This window comes from Tursiops truncatus, chromosome 6, assembly GCF_011762595.2.
Source record: "Tursiops truncatus isolate mTurTru1 chromosome 6, mTurTru1.mat.Y, whole genome shotgun sequence".
Classification (NCBI taxonomy): Eukaryota; Metazoa; Chordata; class Mammalia; order Artiodactyla; family Delphinidae; genus Tursiops; species Tursiops truncatus.
The window spans coordinates 108,104,938-108,129,226 of record NC_047039.1 but is presented as its reverse complement, the minus strand read 5'-3'; the positions used below and the strand labels follow the sequence as shown (position 1 = coordinate 108,129,226).

The window sequence follows — 24,289 nt, the reverse complement described above, 5'->3', positions numbered from 1 at the left end:
AAAACAATTGCTGAGCCGATAACATCATTTAATTTCCTCTGACAGAAGGAGAGAAGGATCCTTCACCAGCCGGAGACGCTGACAAATCACTGCCCCTCTACTCCCCCTTCACAGAGCCCTCCAGGCCAGGGGCGGCCACCCTGAAGAGGCGAGAGGTTCAGGGTCGAAAGGGCCTCTCCTGCTCAGCTGGACACTGCGATCTGCCTGTGGTTCTGGGACAGCCACCAAGCTCGGTACGTCACCTGGAGGCTCAGAGCCCCCTGTCTCCCAGGCCTTCTCTCCTTCTCTGGGAGCCAGGTCCCAGGCCACAGCACACTGAAACCTGGCTCTATCATCTCCTCGAAGGCTATGGCTCTCAACGATCTACGGCTCAAACAGAGCATCCCTGAGGCTGCAAGAGTAGCCTTCTCAGAGACTAGCTGAGATGACAGCTAGTCTCTGAGAAGCCAGCAGAGGGCTGGAGGTTAGCCATCCCCATCCCGAGTCAACGTCTCAGAGGGGTCTCTGTCCTAGGTCCGTGCCTGAGACAAAGCTCAGGGACTAAGCTGGAGAAGGGTCCAAGCAGTGCCTTGGTTTCCCTAACTGGAGGTGGACTCCTGGCACGCAGGCGAGGGAAAGGCTGCCAATTAAGGAGAGGCCCAGCGCGTGTCACACACAGCACCAGCCTTGGGCAGGGTTTTATGCCACTCAGGCAGGCTGCACCCTGGATGGACTGGTTCACTCTGCTCTGTGCCAGCTTCCTTGGATCGTACGCCAGTAGAGCACAGGGCCATGGGCAAAGTGTCCACAGACTGAGACTGCGCCTTTCAATTTTAACTCCTATTTTTAAACAAAGCAGATGGGAGTCTTCACGGTCCCTGGAGTGGGCAGGGGACAGGGAGTGTTGCCTCCAACTAGCTGCAGTCCATTTAGACTCCTGGCTGGGTTCCTCCCAGAGGCCTGGGTTTCAGAGGTTTCCCCTTGGCCTCCATCTTGGCACTGTCTGGTGGGCCGCCAGCCCATACATCTTGTGGCCGCTCGATAGAGCCGCCGGGGCCTGACACATCCATCAACCAGCCCCGGCAGGCGGGGTTGTGCCTGTGTGCGCAGAGGCACTGAGGGACTGGGCAGTGCCTGGCCTGAGGGCCACCAGCTGCACCTCCACAGCCCCCACTGGCCTGTTCAGAACCAGGACCCAGTTGGGTGGCAGCCCTGGCTCCCTCCGAGAGGGGATTTCTGCTCCACTCTCGTAGGCTGGGGATGGTGGGGAGGACTAATGGTCATGTCGGGGTCATCCAAGTGATGGCACCATCGTGGAGGCCCCAAGGGGTGGGCTTGGGGGGAGTCTGCTGTGGGTGCTGGCTCATTTATCATGATGCTTCTCTTTGCTGAGGTCATTCCCTCCCTACTCTGCGCCCCCCAGGCCTGCCCACATTCTTGATAGCCTGTTACCATGGTGAGGCCACCGCATCACCACCCGTATTGTTCCCCCATGCCTGGATTTGGGGGTGGGGAGAGGTGGAACTCCCGACTCCCTTCGCAGGCTGCAAGGGCCACTCCGCCTAGCCTGAAACACACCCCCAGGGACATCGTGCTAGGCTTGCCGAGGCCCAGACAATATGCAAATAGCCTCCAAGCCAGATGGTCAGCTTCCAAAGGCGCCCAGGGGAGGAGGAAGGGTTAAGCAGAGTCAGGGGCTGGTGGCTCCGGGATGGCTCTGGGGAATCTCACTTGCACCTTCCCCCTCTGTGTCCTCCTGCTTTCCCATTGCTACCGATGGTGGCTTACCTCATGGGATCCCATGAAATTACTCACAAGACAAATATTTACTGAGCAGCTACTACGTGCCAGGTGCCAGGGAGACGGCGGAGAGTAAGGCGGACACAGAGCCTACCCTCATGGAGCTAAGAGGCCAGCAGGGGAGACAGACATTACTTAATTAGTCGTGACAAATGCCCTCTCCTTTGTGTGGGATCAGGAAGGGCTCCCCTGAGGATATTAACACTGAAGCTGAGGCCTGAAGGATGAGAAGAGTGGGATGCGGGAGTGTGCCAGACAGAAGGAAGAACATATGGGAAGACCTGAGGCAGGTTGGAGTTGGCAGGTTCAAGGTAATAGAACAGAGAAGGCCAGAAGATCAGCCTGAGACAAGGCCAGAGAGCTAGCAAGGGCTGAACTATGCAGGGCATGTGTGGGCCTTGAGAAGGGGCTGCTTGGGAAGAGGCCTCTCCCTCCTCGGGAGCCCCAGGGGTATTTCCTGAGTGTGAGCCCCAGCATGCAGCAGGGAATCTCTCACACAAAACGCCCCTGAGATGTTTACTGAGCACACGGACAACTGTGGGCGGAGCGGGAGAGGAGGACTGGTTAAGAATGGGACTCGGCCCTGGGTCTGAGTTCGACTCCATCACTTCCTAGTTATATGACCTTGGGCAAGGAATTCTCTTGAGCTTCCTTCTTTGTCAATTGGGAACTGTAAGAATGCCTCATAGTGTTGTTGTGAGGCTCAAATAAGATGGACCACATAGAGCTCTTGGCACTGTGCCTGGCATAGCGATGCTGTAATTCTTCTACGAGCCAGAGGAAGAACTGTACCCTCTAATCTCTCCTGCTGCCCTGAGCTTCCACATGCTCTGCCCAGGGGCCTGGCACCTCGAGGACACGCTTAGGAAGCTCTGGAGGGTGCGGTACAGTGAACTATTGAACAGACACTGCTGGGACTGGCTGGGGTTTTCTGTGGGATCCACTACCTTTCTATCAGACCTGGAGAGGGAATGAGAGAATGGGGGCATTGGGAGAGTGGCGAGGGGGCCCCAAGCACCGGCCTTCCCTCCACTTTAGATTTTCAAACTCCTAAGATGCTCCCTGGACAACCCAGGTGGAAGGAATCACACTCTGAGGGCAGGCAGCCCAGGGCAGGGAGATGAGCACCCCAGTGTAAGGTTTCCAGTGCAGGAAGCCTTGGGACCTGGCCTGCCTACTGGGGGAAGAGCAAGTGATGGGAGCTACTGCTCCCATGGCAGAGGGGTTAAGAGCTCGGGTTCTGGAGCCGGAAGGCCCTGGGCCGTGCACTAGATGGCCCTGGGTGGGATATCACTTGACCTAAGTCTCAGGGTTATCCTCTAACAAATGGGGATAATAATCCAAACTCCTAATGCCAGCAGCAGGCCCAGCAGTGTCAAACAGACCAGACAAATGCACATTTGCCCACAGTGACTCAGGATTGCTTATCCTGTGGGCTGCCAGAACCTTCTCCTAAAGGCTGCTGGGAAAGGGGTACCACACATGCCCCTCTTAGCACCTACAAAGGGTCCCACCAGAATCCTGTGCCCCAGTGGATTTGTCCTTGTCTGGGGACAATAGCCACCCCGTGGTGTCCTAGCTCTCTGGTCTCATCTGATATTGCATCCCGGCTGCGGTGGACCCTCATCCAGCCTCTTCTTGAAGGCCTCCGGGGAGAGCTTTTCTCCCAACCAGAAATCTGGCTTCCTGTCCCTCCCACCCACCGAGCCTGGCTAGTCCTGGGGACCACGCCAACAAATGTGGCTCCGCTTCCCCACACCATGCAGACTTGGGAGAGACGGATCCCCTACGTCTTCTCTTCCACAGGTTAAGCCGCTCCTGTCCCCACCAAGTCCACCAGGCTCCAGGACAGGGCTCTTCTGGGAGCCCACCCCAGGCCTTAGTTGAAAGGGGAGAAGAAAGAGCTGGGATGGGGGGAGTAAAAGACAAGAGAGGGTAGAGGGAACATCAGAGGGTCCATTTACAAGTGAATGGGGGTAAGAATGGAGCAGTTTGTGGGCTAAACTGGCCTCAGAAGGAGGTTTACAGATGTGCGTGGGGACGCTCCTCATTGTTTAATTAAGCAGAAAGTGGATCTTTTCAAAAGCAATTTTGCACAGGGACTGAGAGTGGTTGGGGGGAGAGGAGGGTGGTGGGGAGGGGATCAGCAAACAGGCCCCAGAGCAGAGAAAGGAACAGCTGGCCCCAGAGAGGCTGTGAAATGCATGCTAAGCAGTTTAAAGCGCCTGGGAGCTCCCTAGCCGACCCTGCCTCCCGCGCCAGCCCCCCTTTAATACAATGGCAGGGCAGAGAGGCAGGGAAAGGTGAGGCAGACGAGTCTCTTCCTGGGGGCCAAGGCAGGTAATGCCCACACTGGGACGGCCGAGGTTTTGGGTTTGCTTCAGGCCACTGACCAACCATGGGCTGCGAGCCTTGTGTTGAAGGGATCCTTGAGGCACAAAAGCCAGCTCTCGGTGGCCAGTGCCCAAAGCTGGTGGGTGCCTCCCAACCCTGGCCACTCAAGGCCTATTCCATGGAGGTGGCGGTTAAGGACCCACCCCCCTTTCCCCTGCACACACAACTGCTCATTGGATCAGTGCACCCTGTTTCCCAGAACCATATACTTAGAACTGGAAGCAACTTTTCCAACTGCAGATGTCAAACAGATAACCAGCTCACTCCAGACTAAATCCAGCCCAACTTCCCATTTTACAGGTGGAAAAAAAGAGGCCTGCAGAAATAACTAATTTGCCATCACGCGCTGCCAGGGCTCCTCTCTTGCGATCTCACCCACTTTGGCCTTGCTCAGCCTCTTCTCCCAAGTTGGCTGGGTTGGAAGCTCTCCCCTGGCCCAGGACCCAGGGCCCTGTTTAGTCTCCTTGTTTGTGAGCCTTGTCACAATCCATGATCTTATGGCTGCTGTTTTCTCTGCTGGAGTCTCCAAGACCTGCTTGGCCAAGTGGCAGCCCCTGGGCTGGGAAGGCTGCCAGATGGCAGATCTGGGCACGGGCTTGGGGGAAAGAGTGTTACTTTCCCAGTGGCACCAGGCCCCTGCCCTCCTGTTGGGTTCCGTGTGCCAGGGTGAGGCCTGGTAGCTGCCAACCAGCTCTGCGGCTGTGATGTGACTTACACCTCTGGGCACAGAAGGGCAAACATGGAAGCCAGAGGTAGAGATCCACAGCCAAGGGTCCAAAACTGAGCACATGGGCCATTTCCGCTTGCCACTCCTGCTTCCCTTTCTTTATTCCAGAGTGGGAAGGATAGGCCCCCACCTGCCCCCTAAGCAGTAGACGGGGGATCCAAAACCTGGGTCTCAGCCCAGCCTCCCTACTTGAGTAACTCTGGACAGGTCACTCTCTTTCTCTCTCTGTGAGGTTTGGTTTCCTTGTCGATAGGTAATATATACTGGGCTCATTATGAAAATTGAAATAAGTAGCTGTTGGAGGCATGAAAGAAAGTGTAAAAACTGGAAAATACACTGCACGTTTGAGATGTTATGTGATTCAGGGAACCTCTTGGGATAAATGGTAATGGGTTGGGGCTTCCCTGGTGGCGCAGTGGTTGAGAGTCCGCCTGCTGATGCAGGGGACACGGATTCGTGCCTCGGTCTGGGAGGATCCCACATACCGCAGAGCGGCTGGGCCCGTGAGCCATGGCCGCTGAGCCTGCGCGTCCGGAGCCTGTGCCCCGCAACGGGAGAGGCCACAACAGTGAGAGGCCCACGTACAGCACAAAAAAAAAAAAAGGTAATGGGTTAGTGGTAACATGCAAGGACGGCGGCGACCCTGACATCTGCTTCTGAACCCCAGCTCTGCCATTTATATAACAGCATGACCTGGGGTAAGACTTTTGACATCTCTGGGTTTGGGTTTCCACTTTTTAAAATGGGAATAATAATGATAGCTACCACCTAAGAATTTGTGACAATTATTGGTACAACCAGCTGCGGCTTTGCCTACCATGCCACACTCAGCCTGTGCCCCTTACAACACTGGCCTTCCTTCAGGTCCTTGACCACCCCAAGGCCTTCTGCCCAGGGGCTTCACAAGTGCCATCCTCTGTGCTTGGAGTGGGCCCCCTGCATCTCTACTCTCCCTCCAATTTATTAGGGTGGCTTCTTTCCGTTCCTCAGGACTTAGCCTCAAGGTCACCTCTGTAAAGAGGCCTTCCCTTACCACCCTGTTGTCTCATTCAAAGCACCCTTTTGTTCTCCTCATGCCAGTGTTGACCACTTGTTCAGTTACGCGTTTGCGTGTTTACTTCTTCACTGCCTGGCTCCACTTCCATTACTCTGTAAGCTCCATTAGGGCAAGAACCATATCTGTTTTGCTTACGACCAAATACCCAGCAACTAGTACAGTGCCTGGCACAAAGGAGACGTTCAAAAACACGTGTGCCAATTACAGGAAAGAATAAAGTACTTACTTCCATGCCTGGCACTTGGTGCCAATGAATGAATGAAAGGGGCTGGAATGATTAAACTCGGGGACTTGCATGCCAAGCAAAAGCAGGGGGAAATAAATAATAACTTGTGATGTTTTAATAACTTTCCAGATAAGTCTTTATGGCTGAATCTTTGAGAGGCTTCTGAGAGCCCCTTGTTCTCTACCAAGGCTGCATAGCCATCTGTCAAACTAAGAAACCACTGCCTTTATCATCTTGGGTCTTCCCCCACCAGGGACACAATCCCACAGTCTTGACATTTAACCCCAGCCTAATGCCCACACCCAGCTCCAGGGGGCAGTGCCCTCTGTCCCTTAGTGAGTGTCCCCTGGCCTCTGAATGTGGCACACAAACCCGCCCTATGCCATTGCTCTCCAACCCAAGGGAGGGTCAGAAACAGCCTTGGTAGCCAGTGAATCTGGGCAGTAACTGTCTGACTCTTGGCAGATGCACATCCAGCCCCAGAAGACTCCTGTCAAACCTCACCTGACCATTTTCTACTGCTCACCTCCAGGAACCTCATTCCCCTGCCTCCTCATAGAACTGAATTCATCTTCTTCCCAGAAGTATCTCAGCCCTCGGTGAGACGGGTTCTCGTCCCTGAACATTCTGCTCTTGCTAGGATCCACTGCTAGGGCTGCAGAGCACCTCCGCAGTTGCAATGTCCAGCCCCTGCCTCTAGGTTACACTGCTGTTTACCCAGCTGGACCTCTGGAAATCAACTCCTCTCTCCCTCCCCCTGTCTGAAGGCAGGGTCTGTCTCCCCAGTGCCTGGTACATGGTCTGCAGCATGGGAGGTGCTCAGTGCACATTCGCTAAAGAAAGGTGAACAGGTGTTTGAATGAACACATGGAAATACCCCCGTCTCCCTTAGTCAACCTCCCTCCTCTAACCTCCTTTCTGGCTGGATGCTTTTCTTCTCATCCAAATCCTGTTCCCACCACGTAAGCCCGTCTGCATTGTTCCATTCTTGACGAAGGTTACCTCCTTCATGAGGACATCTCTCTGTTGCCGTCCAGTGCATGGTACAGCTGGCTGACACCTTCTAGCAACCCTGAGAGATAGGGATTACCATCCCCACTTCACAGATAAGAACACTAAAGCTCAGAAAAGTGAGGTGACTGGCCTAAGGGGCTAAGGGGATTCAAACTCAAGCCTGTCCAGGGAGTTCCCTGATGGCCTAGTGGTTAGGATTCCGGGTTTTCACTGCCATGGTCTGCATTCAATCGCTGGTTGGGGAACTGAGATCCCACAAACTGCGTGGCGCGGCCAAAAAAAACCAAACCAAAACAAACGCAAGTCTGTCTGAATACAGAACCCGCGCTCGTAAGGACTAAGCTAGGCCATCTCCTCCCTACAAAGCTGGCTGATTGCGGAGAGGATGCGGGGACAACTTGGAGATTTCTCTTCCTTCCTCCTCACTGGCCAGGGAAATTCTACCCATTCTCACTTGAACAGGGCTGAGTGACCCTGTGGAGCAGCTCCTGCCCAGTGGCCCCCAGAGAGGGGCTCAGAAAGCCCATACTCACAGGGTTCCTCCTGTCCAGGCAAGGTGACCTGATGCTTCTTCACACCGTCAAACAGGAGCTCCGCACCGCCTCTGCAAAGGAGGGCCAGAGAAAGAGCTGGGTGAGCTCCTGCAAACGCCTCAGAGACTGAAAACTGAGGAGGAGGGTGGCTCCAGAGGCCCAAGAGATGCAGAGCCCAAGGTTCAGGAACACCCTGGGTACCAGTGATCAAGTCTCAAATGTGGCTTCCTGATGTGGTAAAGCAGGAGAGAAACAATTTTTATTAATATTTAAGTATCCAAATTTGCAGATTCTTGTTTTTATTCCTCTGCCTTAGCACACAGGGGCAGAGCACAGGCTTTGGAGTTGTGGGCCCTAAGATGGAGACCAGGCTCTACCTGCACCTGATGGCGAGGCCCTGGGCACGTGACTTCATCTTCTGAAGCCTTAGTCTTTCCACCTGCAAAAATGCTGAGAAGCTACCACGTGGCACACTAGAGACCCTGCGTATCTAGAGGTTTCCTTTGGCTTGGCGATGCTTTGAAATTTCCCAGCCTGTGCCCCATGCCCACCCCCGCTGCTGGCCTGGTGGGCGCACCACAGTGCTGGAGGGTAAGAGACCCCACTGGGCTTAGCAATAACCCTGCCATTTGCTACAACATTCTTCCTCTCATTTCATCTTCAGGGAATCCCAGGGAAGGCAGGAGGGAGGTGGGTATTATTAACTCCAACCAGTGGAGAAGCAGACTGGGGCCAGAAATGACTTGTCCAAGGCCAGACAGGCAGTGGCTGAACTAGGATTTGAATTCTAACTGGTTTCTCGCAGAAACAACCAAGACTCCCCCAAAGGTCAGGAAGCCCCTTGAGGGCAGAGTCTGGTTCACTTCTGTGTGCCAACACCTGGCCAAGGGAAGACTGGGACAGCAGAGATGCTCAAAGCCAAGTGCAGAAGCCAGGGCTCAGGATGCAGACACTTGGGCTCTTTCAGTGCCCCACACTGCTCCTCCCCCTGGGTCTCTCCATTCCCGTCTCAGACTTCACATGGATCTTAACTGAGAAGGCCTTAACAGACTTTTGACGGATGTGATGCCTCCCACCCCACCACCCTTCCCCAATTTCAGAGAACAGAGATGTCCTGAGACAGTCCACTGGGAGGCAAAGGCAAGGCAAGCATTGTCATGGGGGAAACATGGGGCGACTGTCATCCAAACAAGGTCATGCTTTGTTGATGCAGAAATGTGGAGGGGGAGAGGAGGCCCATCTGTGGTCGTGCACAGGGCCATTTCAGCTGCAAGCCCGCACAGAGCGTCCATTTATCCCCTTCCAAGAGCCTCGTTCTCTCCTGGGTGGGGGCTGGCACATGGAGCAGCTGGGGTGGGGGAGGGTGACAGGCAAGGGGCGACAGGAGTTGGGGGTCAGAGGAGTGGGAACTGGAAGCACGGGGATCCAGGCAAACAACTCAGATTGGCCAAACCTGGTGGTGCCAGGCTCAGAGGCCAGGGCTGTTTTTCCCTTCACAAGCAGATAAAGAACCAGTCTGGCTCAGAGAGTGACCTGTCACTGCTGGGTTCACTAGCCCTCGAGGGAGGGGTTGACATTTTTGTTGTCAGCACATCTGGAGGGGAGGAAGGTGCATGCCCAGCTTCTAGAGTGATTCAGGGAGGCAGGAGGGGCCTGTTTTGGTCCCAGAAGAGAACCAAAGCCAGACTCTTATGTTCTAGAGGATTTCCTATTCAAACGCAATTAAGGCATTACAACCTAAGATAGCTGTCTTTCCTCTGCTCCCCAGTACTCGGTGGGAGGTGTCTGTTGGTACCAGTGACTGGTACAGACATTCCCAATATGGCCTTCACTTTTTCTAGTTTATCTTCATCTTTTTACCTTATATATTTGTATTTATTTCCCCTCCACCTGCTGGCCTGGTACACAGCAGGCACTCAATAAATATCTGATGAATGAATGAAAATGCCCATTTCCCTCACTTCTTCTCTGACTTCAATGGCATTCCCTCCCTTTGCCAATACCTCCCAGACTAAAAGAGGAGGAAAAGGGAGAAGAAGAGGGCATCTCACATCTGTACTACATACTCTGCATCCTCTGTGACCTGAGAAAATGCTCTGTTCAGGAGGCAAGATGAGGACGGCAGAACTGGTCAAGGACAAGAGGGAGAAAGGTGGGCGAGGTCTTCTAGAGCGTCTATCAGAGCTGGTGGGGCTGAGGGGACCATATCTGCTCAGAGGAAAGAGGCAAAGGCCTAACCCAGACTCTTCAAGGATTGGGGTGGAACTGAGGGACACAAGGGAGAGAATGATGGGCAAGGCAGCTTCTTTGCAAACCTCCTTAGGTTCAGAATAAAGGATGAGGGAAGTCTGCTAAGAGACGTAGGAAATGAAAGAAAGGCCGGGGCAAAAACATGCATTGAGACAGAGACCAAGAGGGAAGGAATCTGGGCTTGGCATACATATTGGGCATTCTTGCTTCCCAAGAAGCTGCAGTTCTCAGGGGACACTGGGGTGGTGGGTGAAGGGAACGCTGTCTTGCCTTGCCAGGGTTCACTACTGCTCTTGGGGGTAAGGGAGGCTGAGAGATGCTCAAACCAGAAAACGGGTGCTCAAGCTAGTCTGTAAGCTCTGGAGGGCAAAGACCGTATCTTCCTCATATGACTTCCCCACTGCTGCCAGCACAGAACCTAGCAAACAGAAGACATTTCTGAGGAACAAACACCATGTCTGACTCAGTGAGCATGACAGGTAAGCCGGCTGTAGATAAGCCTTAACACTGGCAATCTGCAGCTTCTCCCTCTTCAGCTCTGCTGAGGCCTGTCAAAGCGGCAGGGATCCTCCTAGAACCCCCAGGCTATGGGGGTGGGCATAGCCGGGCAAAGGGTCAGAAAAGCAATATAGTCAGGAGGCCAGACAAACATAGTTCTAATTGGACCCGTGGGGCCAGACAATATCATCAATTAAAATGCAGTTAACATTCATGAGACTACCCCCTTGCAAGGGCCAGAAACGCTGAACACTGGAGGGCACGGACAAAGTTCTATTTATCTTTGTATCCTCTGTGCCTGGCTCACCGCCTGGCACATGGTAGGCACTCAATAAATGACTGGTGAATGGGCTATGCAATGAAGGAAAAACATGAAAGAAACTGGGGGCATCCAATGGAAGGAAAGGCATCTACGGGCAGAGGTTTTAGATTCCCATCCCGGACTTTTCCTTTCACATAAGCCTTGTCTTGTTTATCTTCACACACAAAGACAAATCTAGTCCCAGCTTTTCCATGGGACTCTGGAAATTATATCACCCATCTCCTAGGGTCTCAGCTTCTTTGCCTTCTAACCTCTGCAGTTTCTCTCAGCTCCGAAATCAGATGAAAAACCTTCTGTTTGTAGGAGGCAGAAGATAGTGGCTTGAGGAGACTTCCTCCCTCCTCTGTTTCTTCAGTTATTGGTGTGTGTGCCCCAATCCTGCACTTTTCATCCTGTGCATACTGTACTGTCATCAGGGTTAGTCTCCTCCACTGTGCTACTACCTTACTTAGCCCCGCACCGCCCCCTGACTCAGGAGCTGCAGGAGGCACTCAGTAATATGACTGGTAAGTAGCAGGTTTACTGAATGTACTGAAAGGGGTTCAGGTCTGTTCAACACCCCCAAATCTTGGGAAAGGGAGGAAAGGAATCTCGTCTTGGCCACACACCCCACGAGAAACAAGGCTCCAAGAACCGTGTAAACGGAAATTGCTGCCAGAAGAAAGAAATCAGGGGCTGGAGGTGCTCCTTCGCGATCCGAGGAACTCAGATACCAGACACACGGGCCTGCTCCAAAACGGGGCTGACAACGAAGGTAGAGAGGCCGCCCGCTAACCATCAAGCCTTTTGAGTCCAGCAGGGCTCAGGGTACGGAGGAGGGCCCAGACCGCACCTCCACGCCCCGGCGTGCGCCTCTATTCCCGGACATACGGCCTCGTGGCCCAGGCGGACCGAACCTCTCAAGCTCTCCGAGGCGGGTGCCGTAGCTCAAGGAAGTCGCCGGGAGCCTCGGCGATTCGGTCGTGACAGGCCCCAAGGCAGAGGGAGGGGAGTTCCGAGCCCAACGACTTCATTCCATCCCCACGGCGCCCCAGCTCTGTGACTCACCCGAACTCCACCTGCACTGACAAGGGCGCTGCCATGTTGAGGAAGCCGCGCTCACAGGAAACTCTCTTCAACTTCCGACGCTACTGCCTCGTTTCCGGTTGCTGCGGACGGAAGAGGCGGTGCCAGGGAAACGCTCCTGCTCAGCTATTGGAGGGAGGCCTGGAGCAGGGAGCTGAGCTTGGAGGATAATGGGCCCGGTTGAGGGCGTTTGAGTTGGTCCTTTTGTGAAGTTTAGGGATGGGGCTCCAACAACCAGGGCGGGCAGCGACTGGCATGAGCCGCAGCTAAGCGGAGGAGAGCTTTGGCATCTTGGTGCGGAGACTGTGAGCCACGTTACAGTTTATCTTGCACTAGTTACCAGTTCTCTTCAGTCCGCACACCGCTTGGACGAGCCCGTCCACTCGTCTTGAATTATAAGTGACCCCCAAGTCTTTACTTCCGGCCCAGAAATCTCTCTCCTGAGCCATCGACTAGCAATCCAACCGCCCTGTCGATTTGGATTGCTCTCATTCAACAGATATTTATTGTACGTCCTCCATGTGCCTGGCATTTTGGTTGGTGCTAATGGATGCGGGGGTGAACGGGATAGGCAAGGTTCCAGCCCTTAGGGCACTCACAGTCTAGTGGGGGAAACTAATCAAATAAACATACGAGTCATGCTAATAAATGTAAAATCTCAAACTGAAAAATGATCTGGAATTGTAAGAGCTTCAAAATGCAAATGGACTGGACTGGACTTGGGCTGAGCGCTAAAGCCTGAGTAGAGCTAACCAGGTGAATGTGAGGGGAGAAAAACCTCTGGGAGCATTCCAGCGAGAACAGACCGTGCAAAGACTGGGTGGGAGAACGTGCTGGAACACCAAGAGAAGGTGGAAATTGGGGAACAGAGGGCCTGGTAAGAGATGAGGCTAGAAAGGTGGGCAGGGGCCAAATCATGCCTTGCGAGCCAGGTAAGAATTTCAGTCTCTATTCTAAAAGCAACGGTAGACCTTGGAAGGATTTTGGGTGGGGCGTGTGTGTGTGTGTGTGTGTGTGTGTGTGTGTGTGTGTGACATTATTAGAACTGTGTTTTAAAATATCCTTCCAAAAAAAATAAATAAAAAATAAAATAAAATAAAATCTCCTTCCTGGGACTTCCCTAGTGGTCCAGTGGTTAAGACTCTGTGCTACCACTACAGGGGGCGCGGTTTCAATCCCTGGCCGGGGAATTAAGATCCTGCATACTGTGAGGCGTGGCATATAAATAAATACATACATACATAAACATATTAAAAAATATCCGGGCTTCCCTGGTGGCGCAGTGGTTAAGAATCTGCCTGTCAACGCAGGGGACATGGGTTCGAGCCCTGGTCTGAGATCCCACATGTGTCAGAGCAACTAAGCCCGTGCGCCACAACTACTGAGCCCATGCGCCACAACTACTGAAGCCTGCGCACCTAGAGCCCATGCTCCACAACAAGAGAAGCCACTGCAGTGAGAAGCCCACGCACCGCAATGAACAGTAGCCCCCGCTCACCACAACTAGAGAAAGCCCGCTCGCAGCAACGAAAATAAACAAACAAATAAATAAATAAATGTATTTAAAAAAAAAAAAAACCTTCCTGGCTGCAGTGTGGAGAACGTTTGAGGGGAACAGGGAAAGAGACAGGGAGACCACTGCAGCCTGTTACAAAAGCCCAGGGCACAAAAGGGGTGAAGTGGATCTCCCAGGGCATCTAAACCACACTTCCAAAATCGAACCAAGCATTAGTAGAGAAGGTGGGGTAGCCTGGTGGTTAAGGGTGGATATAAGGATGTAGTCATCACTAAGAGCTGGGAGTTCAACTGCTGGCTTTACATCCAGGTCCCACCACTTCCTACTGTGTCTTTGGTTAAGTCCCTAACGTCTTTGTGTCTCAGTTTCCTCATCTGTAAAATGAAGACAGTAACAGCCCCCATAGGGTTGCAGTCAGAACTAAGTGAGTTCTTGGCACAGTACCTCGCATCCTAAAACGGGCTCCCCCTGTTCCCCATCTCAAGGATACCACTGCCATCCACGGAAACACCCCAGCAAGACACCTTGGGCATTGTTCTTAATTCTCTTCCACACCCAGACAGTCACCACATTTGGACTCGTCTCCTTGCTAAGCTGATTTTGCAACCCCACGTTCTTCCGTTCTTCCACCACTGCCACCCCCATCACCTCTCACCTGCACCTACTTCTCTGGCCTGCCTGCCTCCCACTCCCTCCCTCTGGCCTTGGCTTCCTTGTATATTTCGACTCCACAGACATCCCTGAGCACCTTCCGTGTATCAGGCACGGTTCCAGGTCACTGGCAAAATGAGGGCAAATGAGACAGCCCTGGTCCTCGAAAAGCACAGAAGAATCCTGTGGTAAATGGAAAGGCCCCAGTGGAAACTGTGAAACTCAGTCTCCCCAATCTGTAAAGAAGGTTTTGGGGCCAAATGATCTCTTAAGGTCTTTTCAGCAAAAATATTCTAGGGAATTCCCTGGCGGTCCAGTGGTTAGGAGTCTGCACTTTCACTGCGAAGGGCCTGGGTTCGATCCCTGGTTGGGGAACTAAGATCCCACAAGCAGCACAGTGAGGTATTAAAACACACACACACACACACACACACACACACACACACATATTCTAAGATATTTCCACCGGCTCCTCCAAGGGCTGAGCTCTAGAAACCTTGCCTGATTCATCCTAGAGCCTTAGCTCATAATAAAGAGCTTCATACATTGTAGAGATCTGGTAGGTGCTTGCTGAATGAGTTAATGAATGAATGCATGAGCAAACACATATCAATCCCCTGCTCAAAGCCATTTAATGTCTTCTCTTTGCTGACAAGGTAAAGGCCTCTGAATTTAGCCCACCTCTATGAGTTGAATATCCTCTAACCCTGTGAACCGCTGCCTTCTGAGGCTGGAATGGGAAAGCTAAGGAGCTTTTGAAAAGCTTCATCCATTTGACAAACATTCACTGAGCACCTATTAAGTGCCAGGTCCAATGCTGGTGCTGGGAACACAATGGTGAACAAAACCAAGGGGTCCCTGCCTTCCTAGGGCTGATGTTTTGGAAAAGACACAGATGTGAAAATAGACTACACAGTGCAATCAGTAGCATGAAGGGGGAACACGGGGGCCTGCGGGAGCTGGAGGACGGCCCTGTCCAGCCCTGGGGTTAGGCAAGCCTTCCCAGAGGAAGTCACATCGAAGCCCAAGTCCCAAGGAATTGTGGGACGTGGAGGTGGGCAGGAGAGGGCATGTAGGGAGGCCAGAGGAGTGGGAACCCTTCCCACATTTCAACAGGCAGGGGGGCCTCCAGCTTCTCCTGGCAAAGCCCCAGAGACTGGGAGCTCACTTCTCGGTAAGTCAGCCCACTCTGAATGCCTGGCTCTCATTCTTAGAAAGTCCTTTCTCCTGACCCCAAGCCTACCCTACTCAACCTCCTAATTAGTAACAATAACAGTTTAACATGTTATACTCATTCAGCGAGTACTGACCCCCACTCTGCCTCTGCCAGGAGCTTCACATGCATGACCTGATTGATGCCTCACAGGGGCTACTGTTAGCGCCATTTTTCAAATGTGAAAACTGAGGCTGAGAACCGGTGACTTGTTCACGGACCCCTACGTGTCAGGCCTCGACCCCAGGTTGTTGCGCCTTCAGGATCCCTGACCCTCGCTGCGTCCTGTTGGGCTTGGCTCACCCAAATGCCTTCCCCTGGGATCCACGCAGAAGAGGGGCTTGGGCCCCAACCCTGTCCCTCCAGCAGGCCGGCTAGCCGGGTGTTGGTCTCCATCCCCTCTGAAGCTCCTAGGGAGACAATGGCGGGGTCTGCAGGGGAGACGAGGGCGCGGGGGGGCCCCCCTGCCCGCTGCCCTTTGTCTCCCCGCCTGCTCCCCTCTTGCGCCCCGGGAGGCTGGGAGGCGCCTCTTGCAGGCTTCCACCTCCCATTCTTGTGCTAATTGGGTGTCAAGCTGAGATCAGTGAGAAAGAAATCCTCCCCGGCTCGGGTTAAACTGCCGCCAAAGATGAGGGCTGAGCCCAGAATATCATTAGGCTGGGAGGAAGCAGGGCCCCCTCCTCCAGGGGAGGGCTGGCCACGCATTCAGGCCCCTTTGAAAGTCACTCGGTCGCCCCTTCCCTTGCCGCCAGCGCCTCAATAGGCCCCTCAGAGGTATTTAACCTTCTTCCCAGGGATTGAAAGTGATACACCAAGCACTGGCCTGGGCAGCCACTCGCCTGTCTAAGGGTGGTAGGACCTCTGGGACGCTCAAGGCAGGCCCCCTCCAGCCTCCCCGGCCCAGCCTGCAGATGGGAACACTGAGGCTCTGGGAAGGGGGCTTGCATCCCAGCACTGCTATTCACAGGCCCTGTGGTCTGTGGAGAGACTTAGCTTCTCTGAGCCTCAGATTCCTCATCTGTGGAGTGCGGGTAAAAATTGTAGCTGCTCTGTGTGACGGATTTAATGAAATAACGCACATCAAGTGCTTGGCCTCACGTCCTGCACATAGGAAGTGCTCCACACGTGGTGGCTGTCAGCAAGTCGAAGGCAAAGGATTTCCTAGCTGAGCCCCCAGTCCTCAAGTGTGCAAGAAACGCCCACAAAGGATTCACTCTGCATACCTTGCCTCAACTCTCCCCCCAGTCCCACCGCTGCAGCCTCACTGCCCTTCTTTCATCTGCCCTGCTCGCCCTTCCCTGCCCTTCACCTCCAGGCCTTTATGTGTTGTGGCTCCTTCTGTCTGGGCCATTCTTCCCTCTCCTATTCTTGGATGACTCTTCCGTGAAAAGCCTCTCTGACCATGAAACGCGACTTCCTCACCTCCCCCACACGCCGAGCAGGGCTCTGGGTTAGGGTGCAGCTAAGCACACACCCTTTGCTTCTTGACTGGCTAGGACCCTCTCCTCTGCCCCAGATAGTGGGCTCCCTGAGGGCAGATCTGACCATGCCCCGCCCCCCTGCACAGAGTAGGGCTTTAGCATCTGCTCCGTTGATGGACTTACACAGTGCTTTGTAAACTGTGAAGTGCTATGTAAATGTCAGGAAATGCCCAGTAAACAGTAGCTATCCTTAACTTCACAAGCAGGTATTGAGCACCGACTGCAGGCCCGGGGGGTGGGGGGTGGCGGGGGATGACTCACGCAGCCATGGTTTGGGATAACCAAAGGCAGACAGGAGAGCTGCAAGGCCCAGGGGCCCACCAGCCCCGTCCCTTCATGGAGGGGCTGGGGGCGGCTGCTGGTGCAGAAGTGGGAAACGGGCCTAGTCTGGGGTCTTAACACCTCAACACTGCTCCTTTTTTCTTTTAACTACCACGTACTGCACAGCTATCAGCATGAGATCCCGTGCTGAGAGATTTCCAAGCACGATCTCATTACACGTTCACAATCGTCCCGAGGTAGGGATTCCTAGACCACCATTTATGGGAGAGGAAACTGAGGCCTAGCCTGGCAAATGGACTTGAACTCAGACCTGACCGGCTCCTCAGCAGGAGCTTTTAACCACCACTCCTTACTGCCTCTGGGTGACTGTGTTCAACCAGGGGAAAGGAACAGGGACCACTGGGGGGCTCCTTCCCGTCGGAGAGCAGTCATTGCTGCGGGTTAAAGACACAAAGCTTCACTGTCAGCCAAGTCCAGCCCCTTGGGAGCCTGATCAAAGGCCCACCACAGAGTCCTCTGGGATGAGTACCGCTGGGGGTGAAGTGGGGACTTGCACTCCCTCCTTCCAGCTTCCCTTGGCTGAGCGCCAAAGGCTGGACTGGATTCTGCAGGACCCGTGTGTCCTCTGCTGGTCACACTAGGGCACTGCAGCCATGCCTGCCACTCCCAAACCCCACCCGCATCAGCCTCGCTCTCCAGGGGCCAACTCCAGCGCTGCCTCCCTCTTCTCCCAAGAGTGGCACCAGACTCCACTATCTTTCAAAGGTCACTCCCCCAGGAGGCACCCCAGATTTCTCACCCTGGTCACCCACCACCCAGTCAGCTGCTGGCCTGGGGTGTGGCTCACAGTTGGCTCCACAAGCATGCGTGGAATGGAAGCTCATCTGGCTTTCCTGTTGCCTTCTGCACCAAGGAGCAGTGGGAAGGGCAAGGGGCTGGGGCTGGCATTCCAGTCCCCACTACTTGCTGTGTGACCTCAGTCAAGTGACAGACGGTGCTGAGGGTTAAATAGTGAAGATGACGCCCTGGGGCACACACGCTGCCTGCTGCCCTGGCTTGGGGTGGACCCCCTTTCCATTGGGCTGTGCACATTTCCAGCCTGCGTGCGACTCCAGGGGTTGGGCCCTAGGGGACAGCTGGCCCTCCGCTGGCACTGCTGACAGCTCTGCAAACACTGTTCCAGGAAGCTTTCCTAGACTCTACCCAGCCGGTTAGGCAGCCCTGCTCTGCCTTGCACAGCCCCCCTGCCAAACCCCCTGGGAAAATGCACCCCTGGGAGAAGGAACAGCATGGGCAAGGGTCTGGAGATGGGACCCTGTGCTGGGTTAGGGTTCCCTCCCTCAGCGGCTCTGAACAGCCCTTTCCTCATACTGGCTCCCTTTAGCTCTCTGAATCCTAACTGATCATTCCCTTGTCACAGAGACGACAAAGTCACTTGCCCAACGCGCAAGCTCGTGACACAGCTGGTTTAGACTCTCAAGATCATGCTGTTAAAACACCCTGCCAGGCTCAGGTGGGAACTGCCCCCCATCTAAGATAACCTGCTATATCCCTCAGTCCAAATGAACGAATGAATGGAGGAGTGAATGGGGCAGAAGCTGGGGCCTGAGCAGGATGGGGTGAGCTCAGGTGGCATCACACGGGCAGGGGGAGGAAGGCAGAGTTTATTGGCCCCTGAGCGCCCCCCACCCCTTCTCCCTTCATAGCCAGGCCAGGACGGAGACGGAGGAGGGGACAAGGACAGACCCACAAAGACAGAGAGGCCCTGCCTGAGGGACAGCCAGGCAGGCACCCAGAGAGAGGGGGATGAGACGGGTGCCCCGTCCAGGCTGCCTGCTACAGGTCCAGGCTGCCTGCTACAGGTCAGTCCCTCTCCTGCCCTCCTAGAGGCACCGGCAGGGCTGAGGACGCTTGAGTGGCTCCAGGGCCTGGATCCTATTCGGACACCTGATCAACGGCCACTGCTGCCCCCGCCCACTCTGCTGGCTTCCTGGGTCTGGGGGCTTCTGCCCTGGTCCCGTTTACAAGTTGCCTGTTCTCTGGAGAGTGCTTGGTGACCCTCCACCTCCCCTGTCCTGCCCTAAGACATCATCCCGAGGGGCCCAGTCTCAGTCTCAGCCTGGGGCCCAGAGGCCCCCTGAAGACACAACATGGGGATGAGGCTTTCACAGAAAGCCTCGGGGGGAGGGGGAGGCAGCAGTGAGTCCCTTGGCAGTTTTGAGGGGTGGGGGTCGGCACCTCGGGGTTGTGAGGCCAGGCCCTTCTTGCTTTGGTCTGGCTTTGCCCAGGAACCCTCTGGGGTGGGAGCTGGTGCTCTGGGTCCAGCATCCGGTGGCCCTCAGAGGGACTCGGGGCAAATCACAGCTTCTCCTCGCCTGCCTGGATGCGAGTGTAGGCCTCTCGGTCCAGAGGGACATAGCGGCCCTTCCGGACATCCAGGTAGAACAGTGGGTCTTTCACAACTGTTAGGTCAAAGCCCTCCTTCCGCAGGTCTGTCTTCTGTAGCTTGAAGGTCCCTGAGGGAGGGAGAAGACAAGGGGGAAGAAGGGTCAGAAGGGTGTAGGGCAGGGGCCCGAGCTCTCAGAACCCGCCCTCCCGCCAGGGTTGAGGAAGGGAGAGGAGGGCTGCAGAGGACACCGGAAAGGGGAGGCATGGGAGGAGGGGCACCGCCCTCTACAGTTTGCAAAGGCTCCATCCATTACATTATGTATCACTCTTCAGAGCAGCCCTGGCAAAGGGGAAGGGGCCGAGTTCCCCACGCCTTTTTGCAGACAGGGAAACGGAGACCTGAAGAAGACAAGCTGTTCTTTCAGGGCCACATGCTGAGTGACAGCAGAGTGAGGACCAGACCGCAGGTCTTCCCTGATGGCTCCCCCTCATCTGAGCACCTCCCAGGTACAGGCGTGATCTCATGCAATCTGCACATCAACCCCAGGGGCAGGTGCACAGCCATATTCTATGGATTCTAAGATGCACAAGATTTCAGATTTCAACATCTCTGAAATAGCTCAATTCGTGTTTTTTCCCCTTAATAGTATGTAATATAAATTATGCATCTTTCAATCAACAGTCTTAGCCCCTCTATATAGATGAGAAGACTGACGCTCAGAGGCACATATCTGAGCCAACGTCACACAGCTCGTAGGCAATGGAGCTGGGATTTGAACCCAGGTGTGACAGATGCCAGAAATGGCTACAGCTTCTCCCCAGGTACTCCTCTGCCGCGTGGACTGGCCACTTCTCCCAGCAAGAGATGGAGTCTTTCTCAACGGCTGCTTGAATCCAGACTGGCCTTACAACTGGCTCTGACTCACAGAATGCGGAAGAGGCCATGTTGTGGGTGGTCTAGGCCTCAAGGGGCCTTGCAGCTTCCATCCCCACCCTCTCGGGGTGCCCTGAGACCAGTCTAGCCTCTGAAGGAGGAGAAACCACATGGAACAGAGCAGAACCACCCCAGGAAGGGCCGCTTAGACGGGCGCTAAGTGGGTAGTCACTGGCCATATGTGGCTACGCAAATTTAATGAAAATGAAACGAAATTTAAAATTCAGTTTCCGCGTCACACTGGTCCCACTTCAAGCGCTCGGGGCTGGTAGCTGCCGTGACGGAGAGCGCAGAGCGCAGCTAGAGTGCACTGCCATCACCACCGTTCTGTGGACATCACTGCAGAGCCAACCAGCCGGAAGCCCCACGTGAGGGTGGCCCTCTTACACCCGATGGCACTATTTGACCCTAGATGGGGCCAACAGAAGAACACTCAGCTGGACTTAACCCCAAACTGCTGACCCACAAATTGTGAGCAAATAAAATGGCCGTTCTGAGCCCTAAGTAAGTTTGGAGGCAGCCAGGACTGAGGAGAGTGGAGGGGAGGTCGGGGCATGAGCCTCAGAGCTTCCTGCCCAGAGAAGCTCCCGAGAGGACCGACAGACAGAAGGAGGGCACCACCCCGCCGTGTGCCGGTGGACCCACCACTCGCCCCTCCCCCGGGCCACCTGCAGCCTCCCCCAGCCTCCACACAGGACAGGAATCTGACCAGGTCACTACCTTGCTCAAACACTTCTGTGGCTCCCTACTGCCCCCGGTATAGTCCAAGCCCCCCTCCCCGGCCCACAAGGCCCCTGCTGCCCTTGCCATCCCACCTCACGCCGCTGCCCACCCCTCACTGCTCCAGCTTCGGGGGCCTCCTTTCATTCCTCTAGCAGCCAAGTGCCTCCCTGCCTTAGGGACTCCACAGTGGCTGTTCCCAGAGCCCGGAAGGCCTCCCACCCCCACGAAGTCCTCCCTCCCTCCCTCCCTCTCACTCTCAGGTCTCCGCTGAAACCGCACCTCCTCAGGGGAGCCTCCCAGTCACCCCCAGCCCCCTCATTCACTTTCCTGTCAGTTTGATCTGCATTCCATTCTTTATCTTTGGAATTCCTCATCCTGTGGCTGCCTCCCCTGCTGCTCTAGAAGCTCCCAGAAGGCACAGGTCCTGCCGGAATTTGTCACCTGTACCCCCAGGGCCTAGCACAGTGCCTGGAGCAGACTAGACACTCGGTCGGTATTTGTTCTCAGCTGTCCCACTGAGAATGGGTGCCCCCTCTCTCCCTGAAGCCTGGGTCTGCCCACAGGTAGGTCAGGTTACCAACCACATGGCAAGGCTGTGGGTGAAGGCAAAACGACAGGCACCCCGGCCTCTCAGAAGGACCCAGGAAGGGGCCTTGGCCTGGCACCTGCGAGTTGGAGCTGGGGTCGGGGGTGGGGACCGACCTGTTTTGTGCAGCTCAGGCAGGAAGCGCAGGAAGATGGGGCGGGCGTACAGGGGCAGCTCCTTCTCCAGGAGCTGGGCTAAGCGCTCCAGGTCACAGCTGCCAGAGGGGTTGGCCACAGCGGCCATGCCGGCCCGGCCCTCGGTTCCTGGGGGTGGCAGAGTGGGCAGTGAGCGGCTGGCGATGGCCCCTGCGGCCCCTCCGCACACACGCCGGCACCTCCCGCCTCCCCGGGTACCTGGCACCTCGACGCCATACACGGCCACGTCGGCCATGGCCAGCAGGCGGCTGAGCGCGCCCTCCACCTCCGTGGTGGACACGTTCTCGCCTTTCCAGCGGAAGGTGTCCCCCGTGCGGTCCCGAAAGTACAGGTAGCCCAGCTCGTCCATCACCAGCACGTCACCTAGAGGGGAGCTGGGTGAGCTGGGTCCCGGGGGTTCCCGGGGAGGTGCTCTCGGAGGGTGGCGAAAGGCCCCTCCCCCCCCACCCGAGGGGCGGCAAAGGCCTAGGGAGAGGTGCCCACCCACCGGTGAGGTAGGCCTGGTCCCCCTTCTTGAAGACATCCTTGGCGATCTTCTTGTTGTTGGCGCCCTGGTTGAGGTAGCCGTCGAAGCGCCGCAGGGGGTCCTGCTGGACGATGGCGCCCACCAGCTGGCCCGGCTCACCTGTGGGCAGGGGAGGTGGGGTCAGACCTGCCCTGGGGTCTCTTTCACACTGAGTGCACCCTGCAGCTGTCCACAGAAACGCCCACTTCTCCCCCGCCCCACCCGGGGAGCCCCGAGGGCAGGGAGCGTCTTGGTAAAGTCTGGTCACTGAACAGATGGATGGAAAGTCGAACAAACAAATGACAGGGTGGTCAAGCCCTACACGGACGGCCTAACCAGAGCCGGCACTCCCAGGGCCCTGGCTCTGCTTAAAGAGCTGTACCACATGGACTCCTCAGGACAACCACGTGCAGGTGAGGGACTCAGGCACAGAGCTGGGGGGCTGAGGCGGCCTGGGCCCAGGGTCCACAACACGAAAGTGCACGAAGGGACTGGGTGGATGGGACGGTGACTGAACGGATGCACGGATGAAGAAATAAATGCCTGGAAGCCCTTAGAGAAGATGACTTCTGGCTGCTGACCAGGATGGGGCTCCCCACCCACCAGCCCCACCCCCCTCCTGAGTCAGCCCCTCCCACTCTCACCCCCAACCGCAACCCTAGGGTAGACCTGGCTGGCATGGAAGGCAAACGCCATCAGGCCCCCGGATCAGCTCCATGGTGTCCTCGTTGACACGAACCAGCCGGATGGGGTACACGAAAGACAGGATGCGGCTGTTGAATCCACAGGCCCCCACCTGCAAAGGCCGAGACTCGGGCCCAGCTGCTCCCACCATGGGCCTGAAACTGGACAGTCTGGGGGCTGCGGGGGGCCTCCAGCACCCACACTCCCACACCGGAACTCTGCTCTCCCCTCTGCCACCCGTGCCTTCCGTGGTCCATCTGCGTCCCCAACCTGGGCCACACCTGGCCGTCGAAGTTGCCCAGGCTGCAGTTGCACTCCGTGGCCCCGTAAAACTCGGCCACCTGGGAAATGTGGAAGCGGCTACAAAAGTTGGTCCAGATGGACTGCCGGAGGCCGTTGCCGAGTGCCATGCGCACCCGGTGCCGGTTTTCCGCCTCCCGGGGTGGCTGGTTCAGGAGGTAGCGGCAGAGTTCACCGATGTACTGCACGATCTGGGGATGGACTTGGTGTGAGTCTGGGCCCCTGAGGCTACTCTTACTTCACTGCCCCCCAACCCCCCAAGCCCCTACCCCTACTACCCCAGGGGCCGGCTGTGCAATCCCTTCCCTCCCTGGGCCTCAGTTTTCCCATCTGAACAACGGGAGTGTTGCCCCAAATAAATGGCTGGCTGCCCTCAGCTGTAAGACAGATGTCCCTGGGTAGACCTGGCGGGAGGGTCCCGAGGGGACGGGGATGCTCATCGCCTTCCCCTCTCACTCACTGTGCAGTTGTATTTGATACAATCGTCCCAGAAGCGGGAAGCTGAGAACTTCTTCCGGATCACCACCGTCATGCCATGGAGCAGGCACTGCCCGATTCCCACGATGTTTCCTGAAGGCAGAGGGGTGGGCCTCAGAGGTCAGGTAGACAGGAGACCCTTCCCTCCAGAGCCTCCTCTTGTACAGCCCAATCTCCTCAAAGGCTCTTTCCCTTTCTCTCTCCTGTCCTGTCCCTCCAACACTAACTGGTCGTATCTCTCTCGCCAGTCAGACACCTTCCATGGCTCCCCAGTGCCTATAGGATCGAGTACGCAATCCTTAGACTGTCCTCTGAGGCCTCTGGAGCTGGCCCCAAGCTCCTGCTCCCATACCCGTAACGCTACCATTCAGCCAGGGGGCACTGAGCTAGCCCGCCTAGCTTCTGCACCTCACATCTGCCTGCCTTGGGTGCACCTCCTCCAGGAAGCCTTCCAGGCCATCACTGGGCTCTTCCCTTGAACTGAGCTCCTGCTCCCTGCCTCTCCCCATACTCAATGCCATTTCTTGTA

The 24,289-nt window shown here is 55.7% G+C and overlaps 2 protein-coding genes across 13 annotated transcripts in view; both read right to left on the bottom strand.

The window, feature by feature from the left end:
• URM1 (ubiquitin related modifier 1) overlaps positions 1-12,003 on the bottom strand; it is a 29,149-nt gene extending 17,146 nt beyond the window's left edge. For 4 of the 10 annotated variants that reach the window (XM_073806682.1, XM_073806681.1, XM_033858741.2 and 1 more), the window contains exons 1-2: positions 11,848-11,984; positions 7,731-7,801 (exon numbers count right to left, since the gene is read on the bottom strand). In XM_073806682.1, the coding sequence (XP_073662783.1) occupies positions 7,731-7,801; positions 11,848-11,882 (106 nt within the window). In that variant the 5' untranslated portion in view covers positions 11,883-11,984. Of the gene's footprint in view, positions 1-7,730; positions 7,802-11,847 lie in introns of all 10 variants that reach the window. The other 6 variants (XM_033858747.2, XM_033858743.2, XM_033858742.2 and 3 more) reach the window with 5 other exon arrangements.
• The window catches only part of SLC27A4 (solute carrier family 27 member 4), a 36,240-nt gene that overhangs the window by 4,725 nt on the left and 7,226 nt on the right, over positions 1-24,289 (bottom strand). For all 3 annotated transcript variants that reach the window (XM_073806678.1, XM_033858730.2, XM_073806680.1), the window contains exons 7-15: positions 23,744-23,853; positions 23,265-23,474; positions 22,969-23,095; positions 22,282-22,419; positions 21,993-22,157; positions 21,756-21,902; positions 11,848-19,524; positions 7,731-7,801; positions 7,095-7,255 (exon numbers count right to left, since the gene is read on the bottom strand). In XM_073806678.1, the coding sequence (XP_073662779.1) occupies positions 19,367-19,524; positions 21,756-21,902; positions 21,993-22,157; positions 22,282-22,419; positions 22,969-23,095; positions 23,265-23,474; positions 23,744-23,853 (1,055 nt within the window). In that variant the 3' untranslated portion in view covers positions 7,095-7,255; positions 7,731-7,801; positions 11,848-19,366. The remainder of the gene's footprint in view (positions 1-7,094; positions 7,256-7,730; positions 7,802-11,847; positions 19,525-21,755; positions 21,903-21,992; positions 22,158-22,281; positions 22,420-22,968; positions 23,096-23,264; positions 23,475-23,743; positions 23,854-24,289) is intronic.